This window comes from Patella vulgata, chromosome 4 (assembly GCF_932274485.2).
Source record: "Patella vulgata chromosome 4, xgPatVulg1.2, whole genome shotgun sequence".
Classification (NCBI taxonomy): domain Eukaryota; kingdom Metazoa; phylum Mollusca; class Gastropoda; family Patellidae; genus Patella; species Patella vulgata.
Window position 1 is genome coordinate 841,550 of NC_065882.2, and position 26,705 is coordinate 868,254.

Genomic DNA, 26,705 nt, shown 5'->3' on the forward strand with positions numbered 1-26,705 from the left:
TCGCTTGTACGTGACAAGGAGTAGTTTCGCCTGTCCAACCTCGATGGTTTTCTCCGGGATCTCCGGTTTTCTCCCACTGCTGTAGACCCCTTCGCACATTACAATTATTTAATTAAAATTGAACCATTTGTCAAGTAGACGTTAAACCCCATTCCCCTTATTAAAGGGAATATATTGAACATTTATGTCCCATTTCTTCCTTATGAGCGAAGTTATGAATGTTTATAGAATAGAATAGTCTCGATTCTCATTGTTACGAAAACAAAACAATTCTCGAATATTCAAATCATTAAATGGCGGACGCGTTTCACAAACATCCGATGCTCTAGAGAGTTGATTTTGGGCTTGCCATTAATAAGACATTTAATTATTAACATGGCCATGTTAAAAATTTCTTATTAATAATTTATGTAACATTTGAAGTCAACATTAGACGTGAAATAGGCTGATTCAGCACCTACAATTAATTTTAATTATGACTTGGAGAATTATTAAAGATGTAATTTATGGAAATATTCTGTTATGTTTGCCGTCGATTGTCTAAATGCACGATGTGTCATTTCGGGGATTATCTAATGAACACAACATATGTATTTTATATTTTTAACTCAGAATATATATTTTATATTTAAACTTAAATTAGGTTGATGTACTTGAATGCATGCTCAATAGTACATTGTTTATGTTTGAAATTCGGACATCCGCGACACAACCACGAAACGCAATGTAATGAGGTTTTACACACTTTTCTAACTACTGTTTCTACTCTAAACGGATATTTCTTTAGCACGGTGTATTGTGGATTATAGGCCTTAAATACGGAATAAAGTTATTATTATTACTATTATTATTATATTACTACTACTGCTACCACTACTACTACCTCTACTACTACTACTACCGTTGCTGCTTCTACTACTACTGCTTCCACTTAACTATTACTACTACTACTACTACTACCACTACTACTACTACCTACTACTACTAATACTACTACTACTCTCACTACTACTACTACTTCGACTGCTGCTGCTACTACTACTACTTCGACTGCTGCTGCTACTACTACTGCTTCCACTTAACTACTACTACTACTGCTAGTTATCACTGCTGCTACTACAACTACTACTACTACTACGACTGCTACTACTACTACTGCTGCCACTTAACTACTACTACTGCTAGTTATCACTGCTACTACTACTACATCACTGCTATGTTATTCCCGAAATGACCTAGATTGTGTCGAGTGGAAGTTACCCCCCTATCTCCCTCTTTCTCTTTAAATTTCAACGATCATTAAGATCAGAAGGGAAACTATTATTGGATGTACCTGCCAATAATTTGAAATCATTTGGATCCAGAACTTTCGATACAGCGCATCAATTGTTTGGAATACACTTTCAGAAAATATCCGACAATGTGAATCTGTGTCAGTTTTTAAATCCAAAGTGAAAACTTTGTTATTTAGTCACTATCATTAACACTCCAAAGTGAGAACATTTTCTAGTGCATTCCCTAGTGGATTGAATAGTTGCGCGATACAAATATCATTATTATTATTATAAATATCCGACTTGCAAATAATTGATTTGCAACCGACTCTGACTAAATGAGGGAATTCGGTTAAAACTGAAATCTATGAATAAATATAAATTATATATTCATAGATCTTCAAAATGAATATATGACAAATGTAGCTGATGGATTTAAAATACTAATCTACAACAAGAAATAAAAACTATCTTTTGATGATAACTAAAATACATAAAGCAAAACTTCATAGCAACAGCCAATTTTATGCTTTTATGATAAGTGACCACTCTGGGCTCTCGGGGAAAACCAAAATTGTGGAAATGAAATGAAATGGGGTTTAACGTCCTACTGTTCTGTCCTACTGAGCTAATGAAGACGGGGAAAGATGGTAAAAACCTGCTGTATTACTTACATGAAAAGTCTTTTGTCAGTTAGACATAGGTGATGAGGCTTGTCGGCAGCTATCCATGCATTGGTCGAGAAAGTTCATAGGGATTTTCCGGCGTGGTTTCCCCTTGTCAGTGGTGCAAAACGGAACGCCAGACAAGAACAGTTGGTTGTCTAGTCGTTCGGATGGGACGAAAAACCGAGGACCCGTTAATATATTGGCGTTGCACATAAAAGTGGTGCAAAACGGAGAGCCAGACAAGGACAGCTGTCTAGTCTTTCGGATGCGACGTGGAGTTGCACGTAAAAGATCTCTTGTAGGGCATAGTTCCGCTGCCCGCACAACATTTACCTCATATGCCCGTCTTCATTAGCCCGGTCGGAGCAGAACAGTAGGACGTTAACCTCATTTCATTTCATTATATTTTTGTCGACAGCTTTTCGTGAACACTTATGACGAGTTACCGCTTTAGGCTATTGCGGAAACCAAGATGGCGTAGATTATTCATGTCTTCCTTACAATAAGAGGTTAAGAACACGTTGTTTGTCAGTTAGCTACGGCTAGGTCTATTTGTTAAGGCCAGCTCAATTTTTGTCAAGATCGCTAAAATGTAAATAAGGTTTTGGAATGTGAATTTTGGCGAGAACTGCGGGTTAAGTTTAGGGTAAGCATTGGGGCCAGGTCCCCGGTTAGGTTTAGTGTTGGGATTAGCGCTAGCCTCGTTTACATCTCGTGATATATATACGACATATTGAGCTGGCCTTTAAATTTAGCACTAACTAGTTAGCTACAGGTGGTCACGTGTGTCGGCAGCTTTCCGATGAAACTCTAAAATGTCTCGACCAGTATCAAACCAGGATGTCAGCTTAATAACTATATCACCCAGATTGGTCTTGAAATAATCTTTTAATCTTATATGATTAGTCTTAAAATATTCCTTGTAGGTTTTCAAGATCAGTTGGGGTTTTATCTCAATTCGCTACTTCGTATTCCAGATGAATATATAGAATAATCCAGGATTACGGATTACACCTACTCCATTTTTTTATCACACATATGCCTCCAGATCATAGACAAAACCAGTGTCAAATTCATCAGATATTTTTTATACGTAAAGAAACATATTATCAAATCTATATATTTTTTATGTTTTTACACTACAGTTTTAGAATTAATCAATTAATCGAAAAACAATTTGCCAAACGCAGAGACGTACAGGACTGACGGTAAACAAAACTTCGTCCACATGGTGTATCTATTGTGCATAATACGAAAAATTTCTAACAAATTGTTAATATTCCAAAATAAATGGGAACTGGTATCAGATTTTCTTGAAAGGATGTGCACATAGTACCTGATAATATCAACGTGACTTTAACATAGCAAAATAATTGAACGGTGCCTACATATTCACCTTTAAACTCATGTGAGTACATTCGTGCGGGAAGCAAAGTCTATTGAACTGGTATAGTTATTAGGATTTAAGACTCTTCAAGTGATAATGCAAGATGTGTTATTAATTCCCGCCACTGCATTTCTATGTATTCGAAGAAATGGGTATTTTTATTGGACTCTTTACGGGAAATATCGCGAAATCAGATATTTATGATAAAAGGATCGATATCATTGCGTTCACGTCGATTGATTTACAGAAAATGCTATTATGAGAGAGAGGGAGAGAGAGAGAGGGGGGGGGTTAAAGTCCACTCGACACAAAATAGGTCATTTCGGAACTAACATATGGCAATTGTATTTTAACATTTCCTTGCGCGTAGGGATCTTTAGCAATGAGAGGAAACCGGAGGTTGGATGAAACGAACAGACATCAGGCAGTTGAAAGTATTTCTCCATCGACTTTTAATTTAAAGTCCCGATGCGCCATTTTAGGGCTTTAGGAATCCCATGCAAACTATATTTTTATGAAAGTTGAATCTCTAATAGGAATACCAGTCCAAAATGGTTCAATTCTACCGTTCAGTATTTATAAAGTTATGCCCCCTTTCTGAAAATCTTTTGTATACAAGTATATCAAATGTGGTTTATGACGAATACGTTTCTGTACTAAGTAGACAGTTACTTTATGTACTTAAAGGAAAGTTAGCTTTGGTGCACTATCCATCTAAATGACAAGTATCGTTTTTTCTTAACGAGAGAGTTCTGTCATAAATCGTCATTTGCTATGATCATATGTTCGTAGCCAAGTTAATGTTCGCCTGGTAGCTGTGGTGATTCCATGATTACAGTGCTGGTTCATTAACCAGGTCGTCCCGCTGGTGGACGAAAAGGTTCCTCTGGGTTTTCCAGCCAGATTTCAAGTGTACAGGACGGAACAGAAATGCGTATTTCCGTTCGAATGAGACGAAAAATCGATGTCCAACCCATGTACACATTAGTTCCAGTTTGGTGCAGCAAAGTAGGGTCTGACATCTAGCCGTTCGGATGGGAGAGGAAATCGTGGTCCGCCTGTGACAAATGGAATTGGTTAAAGATGGGTTCCCGCGTACAAACTGGGTGATTTAATGGTATATATATGGACTAAAAACATATTCAAACTAATTAATTTGTCATAATTATGCTTCAAATCCTTCTCAAACATTGTAATTGCGAAGGAATACCCTGCTATAAAAATTCGATCAAACCAGGTCATGTTTACTTCACGTCTTGGAAATCAGAGGAGAATTCATTGCATACATAAGACGATGTTGTCTTTAATCGCTTACTATTTATTACAAATATCGAATCCTAATTAAATTCTCGGATTATCCACTACCCGCGCCTTTTCCGCCATTTTTATCCCAGAAAGTGTTGTACGTCTAACTCTTCATAAAGTTTTTCAACTTGTACATAAAGCGCTCAATGTTCGTGTGTGACCTTTGTCGTCACGCGTGCAGAAATGCTTAATCGTCGGGCTGTTGATTAGGGGAACCCTTACATTTTTGTCCTGTATACGCTCCATGAGTGTTTTTCGGGGAATCCAGTATTTTTCTAGTAAGATTAGATATCTCTACTTTCCATATATACCAAAATTGCCATACTTTTATTGGAAATAGCCACCCGATAAATACTTTTCTGGGAACCCATCTTTAAAGGGTAGACGAAATTGCCATCACTCATAGCACACGAGTCTTTATGAGCCCGATTAGTGTGTGGAAATAAACCAATTACTAGTGTAATTTATCTATAGTATCTAATACAATAAGACATTTTGCAAAACAAAGGAATGGGGCAAAGCTTAACATCGTGTCATCAACATTTTGAGAGTAAAATAAAACCGTTTATCGATCGAATCATCAACATTTTGAGGGTAACATAAAACCGTTTATTGATAACTTTTGACGGACATATAGATGAAATAAACACTATTCACTAGGCACTAAGGAGTTCTTCAAAGCATCTGTAAGAACCACGCGAGTGAGTATCGCATTAATATCCATATCCATAACAACATGTCCGATTATATTATACATTAATCTAGTGGTCTTGTTGTTGGACAACTCATAAGAAACACACAATGATCTTCTCCAATCATATAACAGAACCTTTGATCACAAATCATTCCTTTTTTTCCTAAACTCACCTTCCCATGGCGATGATTAATTTTTACAGTATGTATGATGTTTGGGGGCTAAGTATTCGTTATATGATTCACTTGGGATTAAATCATTGGTAAATCAGATTTCGGTAATAATATGGTCATCTTTAATTAAATAGACAGATATCTCCCTCTAGATACGTCGATGACTCATTAGCAACTAAACACATTTCTAGCCATATTATTTATAACGTATCAACTAAAGTGAATAAACACTTTATCCGATTACATGGTATCCTTCAAGATAAACACATCCGTTGGGGAAACCATTTTGTGCCCGAAACTCACTAGTTATAATAATAATAATTTTGTGTTTAAGAAACCTAAATATGTTTATTTGATTACTTGGTAGTTTAGCCAAAACGCATAATTTCCCCTGAGTACCGAAATATCTTTCCGTCCAACAAGTTGGCAGATGTCATAAATAATGTTTTAGTTTATTATTTTTTTCATCAATAACCAAAATTACATCGCATATGTTTCGAACTTTTATTAACGGGGGGAATTGGCTGGCCAAATTGTCCATAGGGTTCTGCTAAGCATCGCGCTACGGCCTCAACGGTTTATCACAACGACACAAACTAGATCATTTCTGGACTAACATATGGTTCAATTTAATTTTAATAATTCGCTTGCGTGTAGGTTTTTTTTTTAAGCAGTGGGAGGAAACCGGAGGAAACCGACGAGGTTGGACAAGCGAATCTACTAATACTACAATAAACGGTAGCGGGGGCATGTTTTTGGTAAATATTCATGGGATTGCGAGGTTCCCACTGTCGGGCGATACATCGTTATGATAGGAGTGTCCGTATTGGTTCCAAGATCTGGTAAACCTGATAGGATCACTATGATTAAAACCACTATTTCAATCGCAGCACGAATCGTGATAGTGGCAACCTAACATTACGAGGCGGAATGATAATAGGTTGGTCTCGATAAGATAGTTATATGTTTATAGTATATGCTACTTCAAGGTTATATATATTAAAGATACATTATGGGAGATTCGATAACAAGTTGGCAGTTCTCACTATAATAGTTCAAAACTGGACTATGTAAAGGCAATTTGCTGAAAATTTCTTTCAAATTTATCCACTATGAACCGAGAACTAAGCGACTGAAATTTCCGCCTAGCCTCGATCATTATTACTTAAGTCAGTACGATAAACAGCATTGTCTTGATTATCCATTTAATTGTTAAATCGTGAAGGAAAGTTATGCAGTAAATCTAGAGTTGATAATGGCCTGGATAGGTTAATTAATGTCTAAATAATAATTTATATAACATTTCATGACTAAAGAAAGACCTGTAATAGGCAGATTTAGCTCTTGCATAATGTATGTTTAATATGATTATTACAATGACGTCATTATTAATGTGACGTCATAATGTATGTTTAAATGTCAACCGCTAACCTCATCTAAACTTTTGTTACTATGTCTGATGGTAATAGCGTCAAATGCAACGAAAGTAAATCAGGGAATAAGTTGGGGCCTGACAAAGAAGCCAGATCTTACACTAAAGTCAATGGAGAAAGTTATGGTGGTCTGCATCCGAAAGGTGAAAGGGAGTTATCTTATCTTTATAATCTATTGGCCGTCTGGCAATTTAACGTAAACACAACGCCCCCTACTCTAAAAAATGAAATAAATCTAGTTTGTTTTCAAAGACTAAGGGTATTTTTTATCGCAAGTCTGCCAACAAAAAATGAGTAAAAATTTAAATTGATTTCGCACAAGAGAGATTTATCGTATCCGGTACCAAAAGGTTACATGCTTTACGATCGAGTTGCGATCGGGGTATTACGTCTGATGATAGCGCTGACATTGATGTACACGGACAAGTAATTTAACTTTCTAGTTACGATTTTATAACTTTTAACTATAATCAAAAATGCTTGGCATCTGTACACGAAATCGGTGTTAAATCTTGAATAAGGCAATAACATTGCATTACCCCGGCGGATAACAAACATCAATGAATGGCAAGGGCAAAGATTTGTAATACGAAGCCAATGAAAGAATCAATGAATGAATGAAATTAAGATATTGAATCTGTGGATGAATGAATGTCGACCCACAAAGACGACTAATATTTAAGACTATTAACCCGGGGTTACAGTACATGCTGGGATATAGTGTTCGTGATTATAAAGCACGAATGCATCCATGGCAAGTGTATAATTGTTTACAATCAAGCAGAGAAATGGTACATCTATGTTCAGTCCACCAGGCGCGGAGTTAAGGGGACGGGGAGAACAAACTGCTTTCCGGCGAGATAACGATCGACGAACACCTATAAAGGCAACAAGATTTATCTTCTCTATTTTATGCATTTTATTACGTAATTTGTTGACATTCATTTAGGGGTGAGATTGTGGATGGAGAGAGAGATAATTCGGTTTACAGCACACATTTCCAAGCTGGGAGAGAGAGAGAGGGGTGGGGGTAACGTCCTCTCAACACAAACTAGGTCAGTTCGGAACTAACTTATGGTTCAATTTTATTTCATTAATTCGCTTGCGCTTAGGGGTCTGAAGCAGTGGGAGGAAACCGGAGGACCCAGAGAAAACTCACGAGGCTGTCACGTACAACCAGTGAATCGAAACCACACCAGTTGACTCAATGGCAGACCTTATACAACGCGTTAACAACGAGACCCCCCCCCCCCCGCCCCTTAGAAGAGTAATGTCGATCAACACCGACAATGAAAATGAAATGAAATGGGGTTTAACGTCCTACTCCACCCAACTGTGCTAATGAAGACGGCATACGCCGCACAGTGTGTTATGGGGGAAATTTTGCCCGGGCAGCGGCGCTATGGCCTACTCCTATATCGAATTCCAACTGCCACGGGATCTTTTACGTGTACGCCAATGTGTACACAGGACCTCGATATTTCGTCCCATTCGAACGAGTAGACAGCTATCTTTGTCAGGCCCTCCGTCATTGCACCCACTGACAAAGAGAAACCACTACGGAAAATACCCATGAACTTTCTCCAGGATAGCGAGTCAGCATCTTACTCACTTAGCCACCGTGGCTCCCACCGACAACATACCTCTAGGTTAATGCTCCATCTTACAGTACACAGAAGTGAAATGAAATGGGTGTTAATATCCTGTGGGGGGGGGGGGGGGTGGCTGAATGGCTGAATGGTTAGCGTGCGCGCGCTGTATCATAAAGTCTGTCATTGAGTCGACTGGCGTGGTTTCGAATCCCCGGTTGTACGTGACAAGGAGTAGGGTCGCCTGTCCAACCTCGTGGGTTTTCTCCGGGTCCTCCGGGTCCTCCGGTTTCCTCCCACTGCTAAAGACCCCTATGCGCAAGCGAATTATTGAAATAAAATTAAACCATATGTTAGTCCCGAAATGACCTAGTTTGTGTCGCGTGGACGTTAAACCCCATTTCTCTCTCTCTCTCGCTCGCTCTGCCACACCAACTGGGCTAATGAAGACGGATCTCATTTCAGACAAAAACAACAAAAAAAACAAAAAAAATTATCCTTCCTATTACAAACAGGTAATCAGATAGCTACTGAAAGAACCACCATATTCTTAATATCTTTTTCAAGACAGAAACATGAAATGTACATCTATTTTTATAGCCCAAAATACCCTTTTCCGATTACAAAATGACCGACGCGGCTATTATCCAAGACCGGTTAAATACGTTTTGGTGAAACTAGAGTGGTTGTTTTTTGGGTTTTTTGTTTAATGCTAGACTTCCTCACTTCGTTATTATGATCCAATTAGATGTAGTTTAAGGTTACATATAGTTAAAGAAACATGAGTTATCCTTCTAGATAATTTAAACAAAGTCTGACGTATTTATAGCCCGACACGCTTTCGCTATTAACCGTAAAATATAGTATTTAAACATACGTGGTACTTAAAAATAACTCGCAATACCACTGACTTAATAGAACTAGACCGGTAAAGACATTTTAAAAAATGTTATTTTATCTGAATTGTTCAGGAGTGGTTTCAGTTTAGGTTTTGAAACCTTAAAGTTGTTTAAATATCACAAATGAACGCAGACGATATATAATATAATTTGGGATTACTGCCATATAAGTCTTCTAGTAGCCTACCCTAAAAGAATCTCTGTTTTTTTGTTACAAACGGAACAAATTGGTTTTAAATTATGATTAAAATAGGATGTTTTGTAGACGGATCTGTAATCAACAGAAAGGATCAAAAAATTACTGCCATCGAGATTCAAGGCCGGTTGACAACCCATCAAATATATTAGACGCTGTTTCAATTCGTGTTTACATATTCCATATTTGGACTAATCAAATAATGAATAATTCGCTAATTCCAGAAAACCCGGGCTATAAGAGACCAGACCACCCTCTGTCTTGTCAGACCCTATGGAACTATCCGGTGGGCTAGTACATAGCATTTATTATTTTTTTTATATAATATTGGATTATGTTGATACTCCGAGTAAACGTTTGCAAGGGACAAGGTATAGTCGTTTGTAAGGAACTAAAACCCGAGGTCCCTTGTAGACATTGGCGTGCACGTAAAAGAACCCTTGGCAGTTGGAATTCGATATAAGTGAAATGGGGATTAACGTCACACTGCTCCGATTGAGCTAATGAAGACGGGAATTCGAAATAAGAGTAGGCCGTAATGCCGCTGTCCTGGCATAGCACTAAGCATGGAGTAAGCCCGTCTTCATTAGCCTAGTCGGAGCACAAAACTAGGAAGTTAAACTCCATTTGATTTTATGATTTATCTGTTAGAGATCGCGGTGATTGTGCCAGTAAAGGCATCATGTGTTTCTATTAACACTATTCCCAAGGCGTCTTTGTTTTGACAGTGTTGTTAATCCGTACATGCCGCTTTTATTACATTGCGTGTTAGGTTTGAAGGACTCCATCGAGATCTTATAGCCCAATTATCAAGCTGCGAGAGAGAACAAAAATATCTTTTTTTCAGATAAATTGAATTTTGGTTAAAGGTCACCTTCGGGATTACGTCAGTCACGACTCCTGAAGTATTTCTGACAGAGCCAACATACCCGTTTTCAGGCTTCAAATTTGATATAACTTATTATTTAGACATGTGTTCACATGGTACGTCTATAACCCACTCTCTAGACCACCGGATGGTTAAGATTTAAATGGATTTATTGACATGACAAGCATATAATCAATTCTCCCTTGTTACAAATTGCGCTGAAACGCATTATGGTACACGATTCGTGTACCAATGACAAAATGTTTATTTTGTTTTAAATTCTGGATATCAGAAGTCCACCTTTTTTCGGTAAGATCACAACATCAATGTTGTTTTAAATTAACAAATAATTCATGTTTTCAATGTCAAAGACTTTGGATGATATTGAGTTAGAGATTTAGCTACTTTAATGCAAATCCCTGTTAGGTTGGCTGTTTTTTTTACTATACTGGGTTAGGGTGGGAATAATAATTCAAGTCTCAAATTATTACTTATAATTTCGATACGCGTGACATTAGACCGTAAATCTCAGTTGCTTAAATGTCAAAACGCAACGCCCCCTGCAATGCCGGAATACTCTTTTCCACAAAACGTCGGCGAAACACAGCAGGTAGTCTAGTTAAAGTCAAGACATCTACCGAACTATTTTTTTTTCAACCTGACATTTGTTTTTGATCTACTTCAATCAGTAAAAACAAGGCATTGATCTTCGTACTAACATTATAAAAGCTTATACAGCTTTCTCTTTGATGTTATAAATGAATAGTTGAACAGACAACACTACGGGAATGTATGATGGATGCCTTTGTTTTAAATCGTCGGAGAAACAAATGTTTACTGCATTGTTCAATGTTTGCTTAACCAAAACAATGTTCATTGAAGGAGTTATGTTTCAATCGAAATTTTACTTTAATTGCCACTATCTGTTTTACTATCACGGAAACTCAATGCACTAGACAAAATAGAATTTTTGATTATCACTCGGAGGGCATCGGTGGCGCAGTGAGTAAGGACATGAAATGAAATGGGGTTTAGCGTCCTACTGTTCTGCTCTGACCGGGCTAATGAAGACTGGCTTATGTCATACAATGTGCTATGATGGAAATTTTGCCGGACAGCGGCGCTCCGGACTTCTTCTATATCGAATTCCAATTGCCACGGAGTCTTTTACTGCACTCCAATGTGTACACGGGAACTCGTTTTTTCGCCCCATCCGAACGAGTAGACGGCTGTCCTTGTCAGGCCCTCCGTTCTGCACCACGGACAAGGAGTTCTTCTGAATTTCTCAGTGTCGTTGCACCTTTCAGTTGCACAAGGTGGATGGTCTAGTTAGTTGGGTAGGACCAATAACACAGGTCTAGGGTACACGTTCGAGTGCATGTAACAAAAAACCCTTGGCAGTTGGAATTTGATGACGAAATGGTTGTAGCGCTACTATCCAGCCCAGTTGTCCTCATAACATGGTGTATGTTTCTCTTAGCCCAGTCGGTCCTCATTTATAACGTACATATGCCCCTCTTAGTCCGGTTTGTCTTTATAACGTCGCGTATGTTCCTCTTATCCCAGTTGGTCCTCATATTGTGGCGTATGCCCCTCTTAGCCCGGTTTGTCCTCATAACTTGGCGTATGTCCCTCTTAGCCCGGTTGGTCCTCATAACGTGACACAGGCCCCTCTTGACCCGGTTGGTCCTCATAATGTGCCGTGTACCCCTCTTAACCCGGTTTGTTCTAATAACTTGGCGTATGTCCCTCTTAGCCTGGTTGGTCCTCATAACGTGACATAGGCCCCTCTTGACCCGGTTGGTCCTCATAATGTGCCGGGTACCCCTCTTAACCCGGTTTGTTCTCATAATGTGGCGTGTATCCCTCTTAGCCCGGTTGGTACAGAACATAGTGCCGTTTCATTTCATTTTCAAATCAAAAACAATCGATCGAATACATTCAGATCATACAAAGTAATTAGTCCATCCTCCATTCTATATCCATATCACATCAGATCGATGATAGACAAAATGATGATGATCTTTGGATTAAACATCTATAACATTCTATAGTTACAAACCGATTGATTATACCATTAAACAAACATCAAAGAAACGTTAAAATTATCTGGGTGATGAAATGCACACATCGCTGGTATGATTAATGTTTTAGAATCACCAGTAAATTGTTAGATGTGGATTGCAAACAAATGAGATAATAATGTTGGACGATTCACGATAAGCAAGATAACTGTGAAAGTCAACAAAACAAATATGCATTCGAGGAAAACTGCAATGAGTTAATGAAATTGAACCTCCTACTTGTCTGCTTCAACTAGGCTAATGACGACGGTAACGAGGGTAACCTCGCTTACCAGGCTACCACTTTAACCCTCTCTTGCCACACAAAATCATATTAACATTAAATACGTTGGGTATACCTACATTTTTATCTGATACTGGGTGCATTCGTTACGGCGCTGTATCATAAGGTCTGACCAACCTTGTGGATTTTTCTCCAGGTCCTCCGGTTTCCTCATACTGCTCAAGACCCCCTACGCACAAGCGCATTATGGAATTAAAATTGAACCATATGTTAGTCCCGAAAAGACCTAGTTTGTGTCGGGTGGACGTTAACCCCCATCTCTCTCTCTCTCTCTCTCTCTCTCTCTCTCTGACAGTTTGAATTCGATATGAGAGTAGGCCGTAGTCCCGCTGTTCGGACAAAATTTCCCTCATAGCACACTGTATGACGTATGGCCGTCTTCATTAGCCCTTTCGGAGCAGAAGAGTAGGATGTTAAACCGCATTTTATTTCATTTCATTTCTGGAAACCGCCCTTGAAAACCCGGGGCCTGTTTCACGAAATTTTAACTACGATAAAATCAAAATTTTAGTAATTTGATTGGATAATATTAGATTGATTTATTTTAGTGCTTAGCCAATCAAAATTGAAGTATCTACTAAAAATGGATTTTATCTTTAGTTAAGATTTCGAGAAACAGGGCCCTTGTGTTGTAATCTATTACAGCTTCAATGCCAGATGAACCACTGTGCCAAATCATATCGTTCTGGTTAACGTTTGGTCGGTTAATTGTCTGTCAAAAACGTTAAAAAAGATTGACGTTAACGATAAAACAGGAAATAGGACATTACTGTAGGTGTTTACACTATTATCCAATAATTTAGACAGATAAAAAACCGACAATATCGGCCAACACGTTACCTACAAATTATTTCAAATAAAATACATAGTACAATGGGTCTTTTATACATTATTAATGATTAGTATAGAACTGACTTTATATACATACTAAAATATATGAAAGAGATTTACAGATTGTGTGTGTCTGTCTGTGTGCGTGGGCAATAGAATACACAGTCTATTTGAGAATAAATTGTTACTATGGGTTCTTTAGTTTAATGGTTAATTATCAATGTTGGGTAACTACGTTCTTAGAGAATCATATCTTCACAACTGATAACGACCAAATGATTGGAAAAAACGATTAATTAAAAGGTTCCTTTTCTTTTAATTAAATTGAGATTTCACGGGAATATATACAAGATGAAAGATAAACGAATTTTACTTAATGGGGCTTAAACGCCTTTCTCTGGCACCGAGAGAGAGAGAGAGAGAGAGAGAGAGAGAGAGAAATGGGGTTTAACGTCCACTCGACACAAACTATGGTTTAATTTTATTTCAATAATTCGCTTGCGCGTAGGGGTCTTTAGCAGTGGGAGGAAACCGGAGGACCCGGTGAAAACCCACGAGGTTGGACAGGCGACCCTACTCTTTGTCACGTACAACCGGGGATTCGAAACCACGCCAGTCGACTCAATGACAGACTTTATGATACAGCGCGCGCACGCTAACCATTCAGCCATCCAATCCCCCCCTGGCGCCGAGAAATGGACTCAAATGGGTCGCAACGCATATAAAACATTCAATCGTTTTTGGTTTTACTGTAATTTATAATCAGTTATCTTCGGCGAAATACGCGAAGAGTGCAAATTGAATGGTAGTCTTTAGCGTCTGGTTATTCCAATCTACACCGGTAGTCTTCCCTTGTGGTATATGTTTCATCGAGTCGCTTTATGAGTCGCTTCATTACAAATGGCGCTCAAAAGCATTCTGACATGCAATTCGTGTGCCAAGTTTTCATTGTGTCTTAAATATTGGATTCAAAAAGCCCATCTTTTCACGGTGCGATAGTAACCTCAATGTTGATTTAAATTGACCAATAAGTTGTGTATGCAATGGGTGCCATTAGAATATTAGCACACGGGTCAGTCCGGGCCCGATGACAATGGTTCGCGATTCTTGTTTCGGGTTATGGAAACATTTATGATATCAACTTCCCGCTGCCAACCCACCCAACTTGGAATCGTTGATATCATTTCTTCTTTTTCTTATTCTACAAAATATTAAAAAAATATTTTTTTTTGTCACGAAATCGCCAGGCCCCTTTGGGATCCGGTCCCTCGCCGTGATCCGTCACTGACTACTAGGACTGTTACTACTACCATGCGACTACTTCCGACTACTACTACTTCTACTTCTACTGCTACTACTACGTGCCCGCCTTTTCTTGTTTTACTACCATACAAACAACCAGATCGCTAGCTATACGTCTCGAGGGTTAAACTCGACCAAGTTATATCGCTTTCCCTTTTGTCCAACCTCGTGGGTTTTCTCCGGGTCCTCCGGTTTCCTCCCACTGCTAAAGAACCCCTACGCGCAAGCGGATTATGTAAATAAAATTAAACCATGTTAGTCCCGAAATGACCTAGTTTGTGTCGAGTGGACGTTACCATCTCTCTCTCTCTCTCTCTCTCTCTCTCTCTCTCTAAATGCCCTTTAAAAATAAATTCCACCAAGTTATTTGTAATTCGAATCCTACCGATGTAACTTATACTTTTTCCAGATCACGTGATATTACTTCACATTTACCTCAGTCAGTCGTACCCTTGATGTACGATTAGATCAGCGACCTTGACGGAAATTGAGTTGGCCTTAACAAATAGATATATCCCTGGTTGGTTCTATTAATTAACCTCAATCCGCCGTACCCTTGTTGTGCTATTTACCCCAGTCTGCCGTGCCCTTGTTTAGTCTCGGTCACCCAGAACCTCCTCGTCTTCAACGATTCATAAATTATTGTCTGAATAATAGAGATTAGCCTTGTCGAGTTATTAATTTACCATAGTCCGTCGTATCCTTGTTGTACTATTATTTTTATCATGTAGTTATTCCAAGACTGGATAAAAATAGTATATTTATTTTCCCATCTGAACGAAGGAACCCTGGAATTGTATCTAATTGTTTTGACTATGAGAAAGGTATGATCACAATTTGGGTTTATTTGACAGGGTTTGTCTGAGAATGTTTGTCTATCTTGTCTGGCAGGTGTCTTGATATTACGAGATTCTGGTTGTCAAAATCTCTTAGTTTGATTCCATATTAATTGTCTGTAACAGGTAGCTAAGATCGAGAGCTGCCATTTTTATACCTCGTTGTTACAAAAATGAAATGAAATGGGTTTAACGTTCTACTGGTCTGTTCCGACTGGGCAACTGAAGATGGGCATAAGCCATACAGTGTGCAATGAGGGATATTTTGCCCGGGCAGTGGCACCATGACATAATCTTATGTCCAATTCCAAATGCCGAGGGATCTTTTATGTGCACGACAATGTGTGCACGGGGCCTCGTGTTTTGGTCGCATCCGAACGACTAGACAGCTGTTATTGCCAGGTCATCCGTCCTACACAAATGACACAGGAAACCAATCCGGAAAATCTGGACGAACTTTCTCGGCCAATGTTAAACCCCATCTCTCTCTCTCTCTCTCTCTCTCTCTCTCTCTCTCTCACACACACACACACACACACACCTTTATGCACCTCGGAGTTTCTTGTATGCTCACACTCATTCTTAAAGGACAATGTTGGTGCAGCCTATATTACATATGTGATAGAACTGGTTAAACACATTCCAAATATTATAATATTAGCACAGAGTTCATTGCTACGGTAGATGCGTAACGAACATTTGAATAAACGGGAAGTGACGCAAGCAAAAGGAAATCACGAGTAATCCTTACATATAAATGACTGACGTGGAGAACGGCAACAGATACACGGTAGAATTTCAGCTCACTGATAATTTCTTTGAAGACGAAAAGTTATAATATTAGCCCGTGAGAGGATATATGTTCGAAACTAACAATTCATAAAAAGAATTGACTGTTATTATTTTTTTGTCACAATTATTTCTGTCTGATACCAGATTGTCTTTTTTGTATGTCGTCTTTATAAGTTGCATAACCTTTTTCATTTAAAGGAGCTCGACTCCTTTGATTTATGTTTAAAAAGATGTTGAATTTGAATGGGTCAATATCTATGCGATTATAATTTCGTTTCGAAATATTAAGCGGAACTCGATTTAGTTACTAATATTATTTTCGTGTTTTAGCTTAAACCGTCAAAGATGAAAAACGAAATCAGTTAAATCGCAACCTTGGCTCCATTTGTAGAAGTACACTGATTAATAAACACATCACGAATCTAATCAAAACGTTAAACTTAATCATTTAGATACTTTTAGTTTTTGTCTTAAGCAATTCAAGGAGCTCTAGCTGTTAGTATAACTGAAAACCACTTTACATCCAACATCTCAATTGAACACAAAATGCTCAAAGACGTGTGCATGTTAGTAGCATCAAAAACGAAAAAAAAGAAAAAAATTAATAATGTAGATTATAATGTGTAGATGTCTTGTCAGAATCCATAAAAGCAATTAAACGAATACATTATGACAACAAAGGACAACATGAATTACCACCATAATGCAATTCTTTCGCATAAATAAATTCTGATTTAAATAAATAAATAAAGAAAAAACTATTTTAATAAATGTTCCCAACTTATGTCCATAAATCATATTAAAATTTGACATTTCCTCTAGAAATGCAGTTTTGCTGTTTTTGTTTGTTTATTGTACAGATGTGTAATGATAAATCATAACATTTTTAAAAGTTGACTATTTTGTGTATTTTAAATATGTATTTCCCTAGGCTAAATATGTCAATTATTCTTATTTAACTTCATAAATCATAACATTTAAAATTTGACATTTATGACAGAAATACAGTGTAACTGTTTTGTTTATTATTTCTTTCGTTTAACGATGTATTCCCCCTGAGGCTAAACAGGTCAATACTTTTAACGATGTATTCCCTGAGGCTAAATAGGTCAATATTTTTAACAATGTAATCCCCTGCGGCTAAACAGGTCAATACTTTTAACTTCAGAATGACATGACGCGTTAGCATGACGAATATTACAGAATTCATTCGATTAACAATTATAAAGATAAGCAATTACTGGTCGTGCCAGAATGTTAAATGTTGGTATTATTAGTCAGCGAGAAAATGCCAACATCCACTCCCAATGTGTTTTAGAGTAACGGCCTAATAAATTAATTAATGATTTAACAACATTCTTGGGTCAATCAGTGGTATAATTAAGCGGATGTGTAGTTCGATTGAAGAAAGTGTGTTAATAAGAACTAGTTTAATGTACAAGAAAAACGAGCAGAAAAGGTAAAAGACTTAACAGTAAATAAAATATATATAAAAAACGTATGCAATATGCTGTAATATATCAATATTGTAATTTAAGATTCGAAATGGTAAAAACCTACTGGATACACATCCCACCCCACCCATACAGTCAACAACAAGAAACTCACAAACAATAGCTTTGTGTCTCTGTAAATTACAGGTTTCTAATAAAAAATAAAACGGAACTAATATAGAAAAAACCTTAACCATTGATAGGATTATAAAAAAGGATTGGTTCGCGATTTTAGAACTGACACTAGTCATAAAGAAGATAAAGTACAGCCAGAAATGATGAGATTAACGTATGCATGGCAATGGGTATTTTAACTCAGACCTTCCATATCATGTAAATTATAAGAACTCGCGTGTCTGCCGAATTGAACGATAGCGGAGAATCTTACCAAATACTATGTGATTAAAAAAGGGTGCCATATTTCGTGTTACATGCAATTGTGGCATGGAAACCAACATAGGATTGGCGACAGAGCCCAGATTCGTAGCGCAACGCTTTTGGCAACCAGACCCTAAGTAGGTAATTTCGGGATTTCTTCTTTTATTTCAATATTTCATGTGTACGCCAATATCTTTAGAACTTTGACGCGACCCAACTCCTTGGCGGCCATAAATGTGGGGTCGAATTCACGACCTTCAATAGATGATATACAAAACAGCTAAACATAATAAGATGATACTTGTCCCAAGATCGTGCCTGATTCCCGTAAATATCATAAGGCCTGTCATTGAGTCAAGAGGCGTGGTTTCGGTTAGCGGTTGTTAGTGACAAGAAGTAGGGTCGCCTGTCCAAACTCGTGGGTTTTCTCCGCGTCCTCCGGTTTCCTCCTACTGTTAAAGACCCCTACGGGCAAGCGAATTATTGAAATAAAATTGAACCATATGTTAGTTCCGAAATGACCTAGTTTCTGTTAAGTGGACGTTACCCCCCCCCCCCCTAACCTATAGACATGTTATAGACAAGTTGTCGGATGTTCGACCGGCTTTTGATTAATATAGCGCGATGTTTAATACTCTCGTGTTTCAATCTTTTAACTTATTATTTATCTAACAAATACGTTTAAAAACAACTTGTTATTGCGATTTAATATACGCAATAAGGTGATTTTTGTTTATTGAATTTCAACAGACATGTTTTTTCACCCTTTTATAGCTTGATAATAATAAAAATATTATGAAACATACTAGCTTAGTTAAATTTATTTATAGGAGCGAACTTTAAACAAACAGAAAAGTGTCTACATTAGAAATCCTGGCTCCTGTTTACTGTTTGTCGTCTTTAAAACTTCCGTGACCCAGTCATGATAAAATAGCCAAACAGAATACTTAAATAGTATGTAAAGCTATATTTATAAAACCCTCCAGTCGGATATTAATCTAATAATCATGTTCTTTTATGGCCAGGTCACGTGTCGTCTTAAACATCTAAAAAAACAAGACCGGAAGCTTCCAAGACCAAAGTGTGATTGGGAGAGATTTATGTCCGCCTCTTTGTCACGACTTGCGGAAAGTTAGCCTACTTGCTTTACGTCAAATTAAAGTATTTTAAGCCTGGTGTATTAGTTTGATCATAGTGACGGGGAAGTTCTATATTAAAATATATTTTTGAAAGATCACAAGAAAGTCGACTATTTTTGTAATAATATAAGTTTTATTTTTGGATTAATCTGTCGTCGACAGTGGATTATTTTTTTTACAAATATAGATTCTTATTCCATAAAACAAATCATATCATTTCAAATAACTTTGTCGGTCATGTAGTATTTTGCAATTGGTTAGCTAACTTTGTTAAGTTCGAGGCCCGTCAGGCGAATCACGCCATTTCACCAGTCCAAGTTTGTTAAAACTACATTATCAGTGTACGACCAATCTTATAACTCAAGGTGAAGTCTCTCGAGCTCTGCAAAACGTAAACCGACAGGCTGTATGGGATACCAAGGTGATCAACATACTGAACTTAAACCCTACGATGCCGTGGTTTTAATTATTTATTTTGGTAAAATAAATATTCTCTATAAACATGTTTTAAAATAATAGATTAAAGATACATTCTTAGGAAAGTATTTATCGGGAAATTATTTCCAATAAAAATAAGGCAATTTTAGTATATATGGAAAGTATAGACGCCCAATCTAACATGAAGAAAACAATTTCACAATTTGCGGTCATAAACACTTCGCTTTTGTTATTCCGGATCACAATGAAGACCGCGGCTACTTTAGACCGTGTAATACCACGAGACCAATTGGATGTAATATGTTCTCCGCGACCCAACGTCTCTTCAAGTTAATATCTTCACTTTCAAGTATGCTGTAATTGCACGGCTTTGTCTGACATAATAACTCGATGAGCGACCTGAGTGAACTTGCCTCGTAAATAATTTTTCAGGCATGTCCTCGTGCAGTCGCCTTCCAGTATCATCTTCGTTTTGTCAGAAATAGTTTTAACAACATTCGAATGTTTTCGAGGCCATTTTAATTAAAGGGACAGCTCCAGAAAATAAAAAAATGCTTATTCTAAGTACTAGATGTGTTAGTGTCCTACCTGTTGTGTAAATTATCCATTAAATCCTATTTTACTTGTCCAGAGGGTTCAAAATATTTTTAAATCCAAGTAACATTTGAAAAGCTTTACGTCAGGCTTTTCAAATCATTTAGTTGAATTTTTCCAATTTTTTAAATTAGGTGTGTTAAGATGAAATTTGTATCATCAATTAATTGGAATATTGTAAAATAGTACAATTTGTTGACCAGAATAAAGATTGGGACATATTATTCAGTTACAACAAGAGTGGTATTGAGCCTTTAAGTTCCTAGTTCAGATTTACATGGCGAGAAATCGTGCTGTATTTCTTAATGTCGATTTCTCAATTTGGCTACATGTTTCCTTATAGAAACATTTCTTGTTTACGCGACTTTAAAAGTTCCAATTATTTTGAGCCAAAACAACCGTATTTAGATAACCAATCTAAATATAGTGCCATTGCTCTATGCTATATTTATTGATATAAAGATCTTTCCAAGCTTTACTTGTTTGTGAGTTTCTTGTTGTAAAACGAAAGTAAAATTTATTTTTAGATAAACGGTGTAATTTCGAAATGCCTTAAGTTGAACTAACCTGGGTGTATGCACCTTGCAAATCTGGAAGGCTCCATATATGAGTGGATTCAACATGGCATTGCTCATTCCCACGAAGAAGAAGCACATTAAAAACGTGTAAATCTCCGGATGAATTTCTTCTCGATCAGAAAACGTGAGACAGATGAAAATGACGTAATATGGCGTCCAGCAGATGATGAAAACGAGGACGATAACAATAGACATGCGTAGTGACTTCCTTTTTGCTTTTCGTAAAAGATTACTACGTGGTATCTCATTATAACTCGTCGTTCGTCCATTTCTCTCACCTGAAAGACAAAACAAAAACAAAAAATAAAATAAAATAAATAAAATCAAACTACATTTTATTCTATTTCATAATTAAACATACATTACATTATTCAAGAGCTAAATCTGTCTATTGCAGGTCTTTCATTAGGCCTGCAATGTTATGTAAATTATTAATTAGACATTTTATTAACAAAACAAGACCATAATCAACTCTCGATGACATCGGATACTAGAGATTTTAACTAGATTAGAACGGTTCGCCATTAAAAAATTTAATTTAAAAATTGGAAAATCAGGCTAAGTCTCGAATACACCAGTGCCGTGGTTACCCCAATTCACACATCTTGTCAAAACTACAAACAGTGATAACTTGGCTCAGAATGAAGTAATTTGAATGAACTTGTCAATATTTTCATTTTACATTATCTATTTTTGAACTATTATAGCAAGAATGGTCAGCTCTTGTATCTTTAAATACGAAAATAACAATGGTTGTAAACTTGCAAATTCCCGTTACAATGCATATTTTTAATAAGGGAGATCGAAACGGGGTCAGTGAGTTTACCGTTTGTTAGAAACACCTTTCACTTCCTCTTGTTTTTTAAGGCATTCTATACTGTATTCCCCCCTGGTAAACAATATTTATATAGAAATCTACTTGAAATGGTTAGAATTTACATACCCCGGGTAAAACCGTTCAATAGAGAAACAACAAAGACTGTACCGAAAGACACAGATTATCTGACTTACATTCGATAAGCTCAAAATTGTTTTCACAAACGATTCAGAAAATTACAGACCGTAAAATTCGTGACGTTTTTAATGACAGCAAAGGGATGAAAAGGGTGAGTTATAATCAGGAATTAGTTCTTTGAATCTGGGAAATGAGATTTCTACACTGAACGAATTTACCGCTTCACTTGAACAGATAAGAACTAGACCCTTTTCCACACCCGTTAACTCTGAGAGAGAGAGAGAGAGAGAGAGAGAGAGAGAGAGGTTAACGTCCACTCGACACATGGTTCAATTTTATTTCAATAATTTGCTTGCACGTAAGGGGTCTTTAATAGTGGGAGAAAATCGGAGGACCCGCAGAACACCCACGGGGTTGTACAGGCGACCTTAAACGTTGTTACGCACAACCGGGAAATCGAAACCACGCCAGTTGACTCAATGATAGCCATTATGATACAGCGCGTACGTGCTAACCATTCGCCCCCCCTCCCCCCACGTTAAGCCTTATTCCTGTTATAGTCCTTTAGGATACAACTAAGACATATTGACAGAGCACGTTAAGGAAAGAACCATTCGTAATTTATAACAATTACCCTTTTGATGTCAGAAATGATCGTATTTTCTGGTCGATTATCTTCCAAAATACTTGCTGTTAAAGCTACGTTAATTGGCCGATGGTATTTCGTTTGTCCATCTCATTAGCCCAGTATCGAAGCAGAACAGTGGGACGTTAAACCCCATTTCATTTCATTTCATTTTATTAGGGCATGATCAAACGTTGTTTTACTAACCACAAGGTCCCGGTCATCGAAAACTGGGGTGTTGGATGTCCGAATAGTTAGCGCGTGCGCGTTGCATCATATGTAGTAATATGAATGACGAGATTTGTGCAAAAGAACACATATGTAAATCAGTATTATAAAATAATATTATGGCCTTGATTAATTATTAGCTAATTAATTGTCAAAATATTAGCTATTAAAATGCAAATTAATTTTTTTATAAAATATTGTGAGAATAACAGGAAAGGAGGCCTAAGTTCAAGGATGGATTCTATGTCTAAAATCACGTGATCGGAAAGTTACCATTTCATGAAATGAAATGAAATGGAGTTTAACGTCCTACTGTTCTGCTCCTAACCTGGGCTAATGAAGACGGGCATACGCCATACAGTGTGCAATGAGGGAAATTTTGCCCGGACAGCGGCACTACGGCCTACTCGTATATCGAATTCCAACTGCCAAGGGATCTTTTACGTGCACGCCAATGTGTACACGGGACCTCGGTTTTTCGTCCCATTACCATTTCATATTTGGCATGGGTAACCAATCACATGATTAATTACATCATAATTAGCCAATAGAATAATTAATGGCTGTGAATTTGAGAGTATATAATTTATAGAATGGGCTTTTTAGGGTAGACATCATGAAGATTTGAGAGAGGAAACATCATGTAGAAATTTGTTAGGAGAGACCATTGAGGTTCAAGGGACAACATCTGGATCGATAGATAGAGATAATGACTTTATTATAACCCATGTTTGTAATTATGTAACCAGCTTGATATAAAACTGTAGAAACCTGTCGTTTGTTCCTGTCATCTTGTTTGTTAATACTATTTAAGATGCATTATATTCAATCACAATATGAAGTCATCATTAATGTGGAATGTCAGAATGACATTTAAAGATACGTCCTAACCAGTTAAATAATTACAAATGCAACCAGAGACAATACTAAACGATCAAGGATTGTTCCAAAATATGTAGTAAGAAACGATACATGGGTAATACGCCGTATGTGTTGACCGGTTTTTACCGTCGTCCGCTCTCCAAGTCTGACAGACAACCCATGATGCTACACATACGGTCCGTAATTGAGTCAAATGCCCAGACAACACATCATATTTGGCCCAGACACGGCCCATATCTGGCAACATCTGGCAAAATGATTGGGACGGATATGGCATGCCACAGCTGGGCCACATGTGGGCCAGAGATGGCACAACTGGCCCATACCTGGCCCAAATATGTCCCACACGTGAAAATCATGCCATGCCAGATGTGGGCCAAAGATGGCAACCTGAAAACATACGGTTAATCCCTGTCCTATCTGTTCTTAAAGTCAGAGGTTGGATAGGAGCTTTTACGCGTGACGTACTTCCGGTGTCTATTTTTAGCCTTGCCTTTTTCTATCCGTATCTTAACATGGTAAATGCTAGGGAAAGCGGGATTTTCCCTCTTTTTCTCTTTATAGAAAACGTATTCTTTAATGCCACTCTTGTTTTAAGTTGCGTGTAGCATTCGTAATAAATTACCGATTTCAAATCATGTCTAAGTTATTATTTTTTTGTTTTAATGACGATATACTGTGTTGTAGCAGACGATATATGTCAAGCTCGCACACGGCCCAGTTGACCGCAGTACGCAAAAGCATTACAAAGATGCATTGCCGTATGAAGCCGATTTATATGTTTTGTTTTAATTTTACTGCAAACAATTAATAGATAACATCTGTTTGGTTGTAAAATGCCATGAAATAGAGCATAAGAGTAAATTATAGAATGGGTAGTAATTAGAGATGGTGACCTGCGGTTCCACAAAAGAATTATTCAAGACGATATTAAAATTTAAGCACGACCGTAGCACATCTAATAAAAAAGAGAACAAATAATAATCACGATGTATAGAATGCACCGAGTCCAGTTACATATTTTCATTCAACAGTTGTTCTCTGAACCAAATACTGAATTAGAAATTGATAAAATGGACATAGATGTATCGTTCTTCTTCTTGGTTGCGGCAAGATAAACTGATTGGATTAAAATTTCACTGAGTGCCAAAAGCTGAGCCAAGACGATTTATGTGACTACAATTAACAGAAAAAAAACGGTTTTAAAAAATATTCACAGATTCAACTTGATCGTCGTTTTATTCTTTCTGTTAGTCATATCCCATCAATCAAGAGAAAAATTTATAAAAATGGCTGAAGTTTTACCCCGTGCACCAAACAACTATTTTATCATTGGTAAGAGCCGTCTAAACGCGGGGAAATTTACAATAGCTATTGGCTAACAGCACGCATGCATAAACAATCTTATTTGCATATTGCATACTATTTATAGTATTATTGCTGGAATTATTTTCAAGTCGACAGCCTCAAACAAAGACCAACATAGTACCGTGTTTTGTGTCGAGTACGTAGGGTCGTGGCATGCAGTGCTATAGCAGACGATATATCAACCTCGCAAAGAACTGTCCAGTCGGCAGTTGAATGTAAATAGGATAGACCATTTTTAAAAATCTTTTGTGTTAATAGTCCCGTAATTAATATATAACATCTGTTTGACCGTAAAATGCGTAATAAACTTCACTTAATTTTAGTTCGGGCGATTGAGCACGGATCAGTCATCCACTTGTTTCAATTGCAAACGGCCAATTACGGGTCTGGTAAACTTGCCGTATCTTTCCTATATCGAAGTTTTTGTAAATATCGCTTTCTGCCATCGGTCGGTAAACCTTAAGCGTATATAGAAATGGCATTCAGTTCCATTTTATGTAAAAGAAGCTTACTGTACGACGGTATTTTCACAAAAAAACACACACTGGCCTATGGGTTTCAGTCTAAGAATAAGGCCAATGTCTGCGCATGACCGAAAATGACGTCAAAATGGAAACCCGTAAAAGCTCCTATAGTCTAGTGGTTTATCGCGTACACTTGAAATTATAAGGTCTGTCAATGAGTCAAGTGGCATGGTTTTGAATGCTCGCTTGTACGTGATAGGAGTAAGGTCATCTGTCCAACCTCGTCGATTTTCTTGGAGTCCTTTCCTCCCACTGCTAAAGAACCCTACACACAAGCAAATTATTGAAATAGGGTTGAACCATATGTTAGTCCCAAAATGACCTAGTTTGTGTCAAATGGACGTTACAATCCATTTTTCTCTTTATCGCCCCTTCTTAAAGTCTATCCAGCCATGACTTTCTTCCCAATTCCATTTCGTACTCCAGATAGTAGAAATTAAGGATATCTTGCATGCAGCACAAACAACATACATTTACAACAAAAGCAAAATCTTCAATTATAAAATTTATTCATCCATATAACACAACACAGTTCTATGGATAACAATCACTATATTATATACACACGACGCTTCAACAAGAATTCACTGGTCGTTATAAGGCATATAAATTATCCATGTCAATATCATTCTCCCCTTGTTCCTGCAGCTGTCTCCTCCTCCTCTTCCCCTTGTTTTTGTTCTTCCTCCATTCAACCAGTTTTTTTACAATATTTTTGAAATTATTTTCCATTGCATCCTTGTGGTGAAGTTATTTATCACACCTGCAATAAATGCAAAAAAATGTACTTAAAAAAACATGTTTTTCCTTCTTATATCAAGCATGGCCTAGGGGTCTGTCAATGCAAGTACCAAAGTATTAAGTCAAATAATTCTTATTTGCCAAGGCA

General features: G+C 37.4%; 1 protein-coding gene across 4 annotated transcripts in view; it reads right to left on the reverse strand.

The window, feature by feature from the left end:
• The window catches only part of LOC126817645 (gonadotropin-releasing hormone receptor), a 101,399-nt gene that overhangs the window by 31,604 nt on the left and 43,090 nt on the right, over nt 1-26,705 (reverse strand). For 3 of the 4 annotated variants that reach the window (XM_050544745.2, XM_050544747.2, XM_050544744.2), the window contains one exon: nt 21,224-21,512. In XM_050544745.2, the coding sequence (XP_050400702.1) occupies nt 21,224-21,512 (289 nt within the window). The remainder of the gene's footprint in view (nt 1-21,223; nt 21,513-26,705) is intronic. The other variant, XM_050544748.2, reaches the window with a different exon arrangement.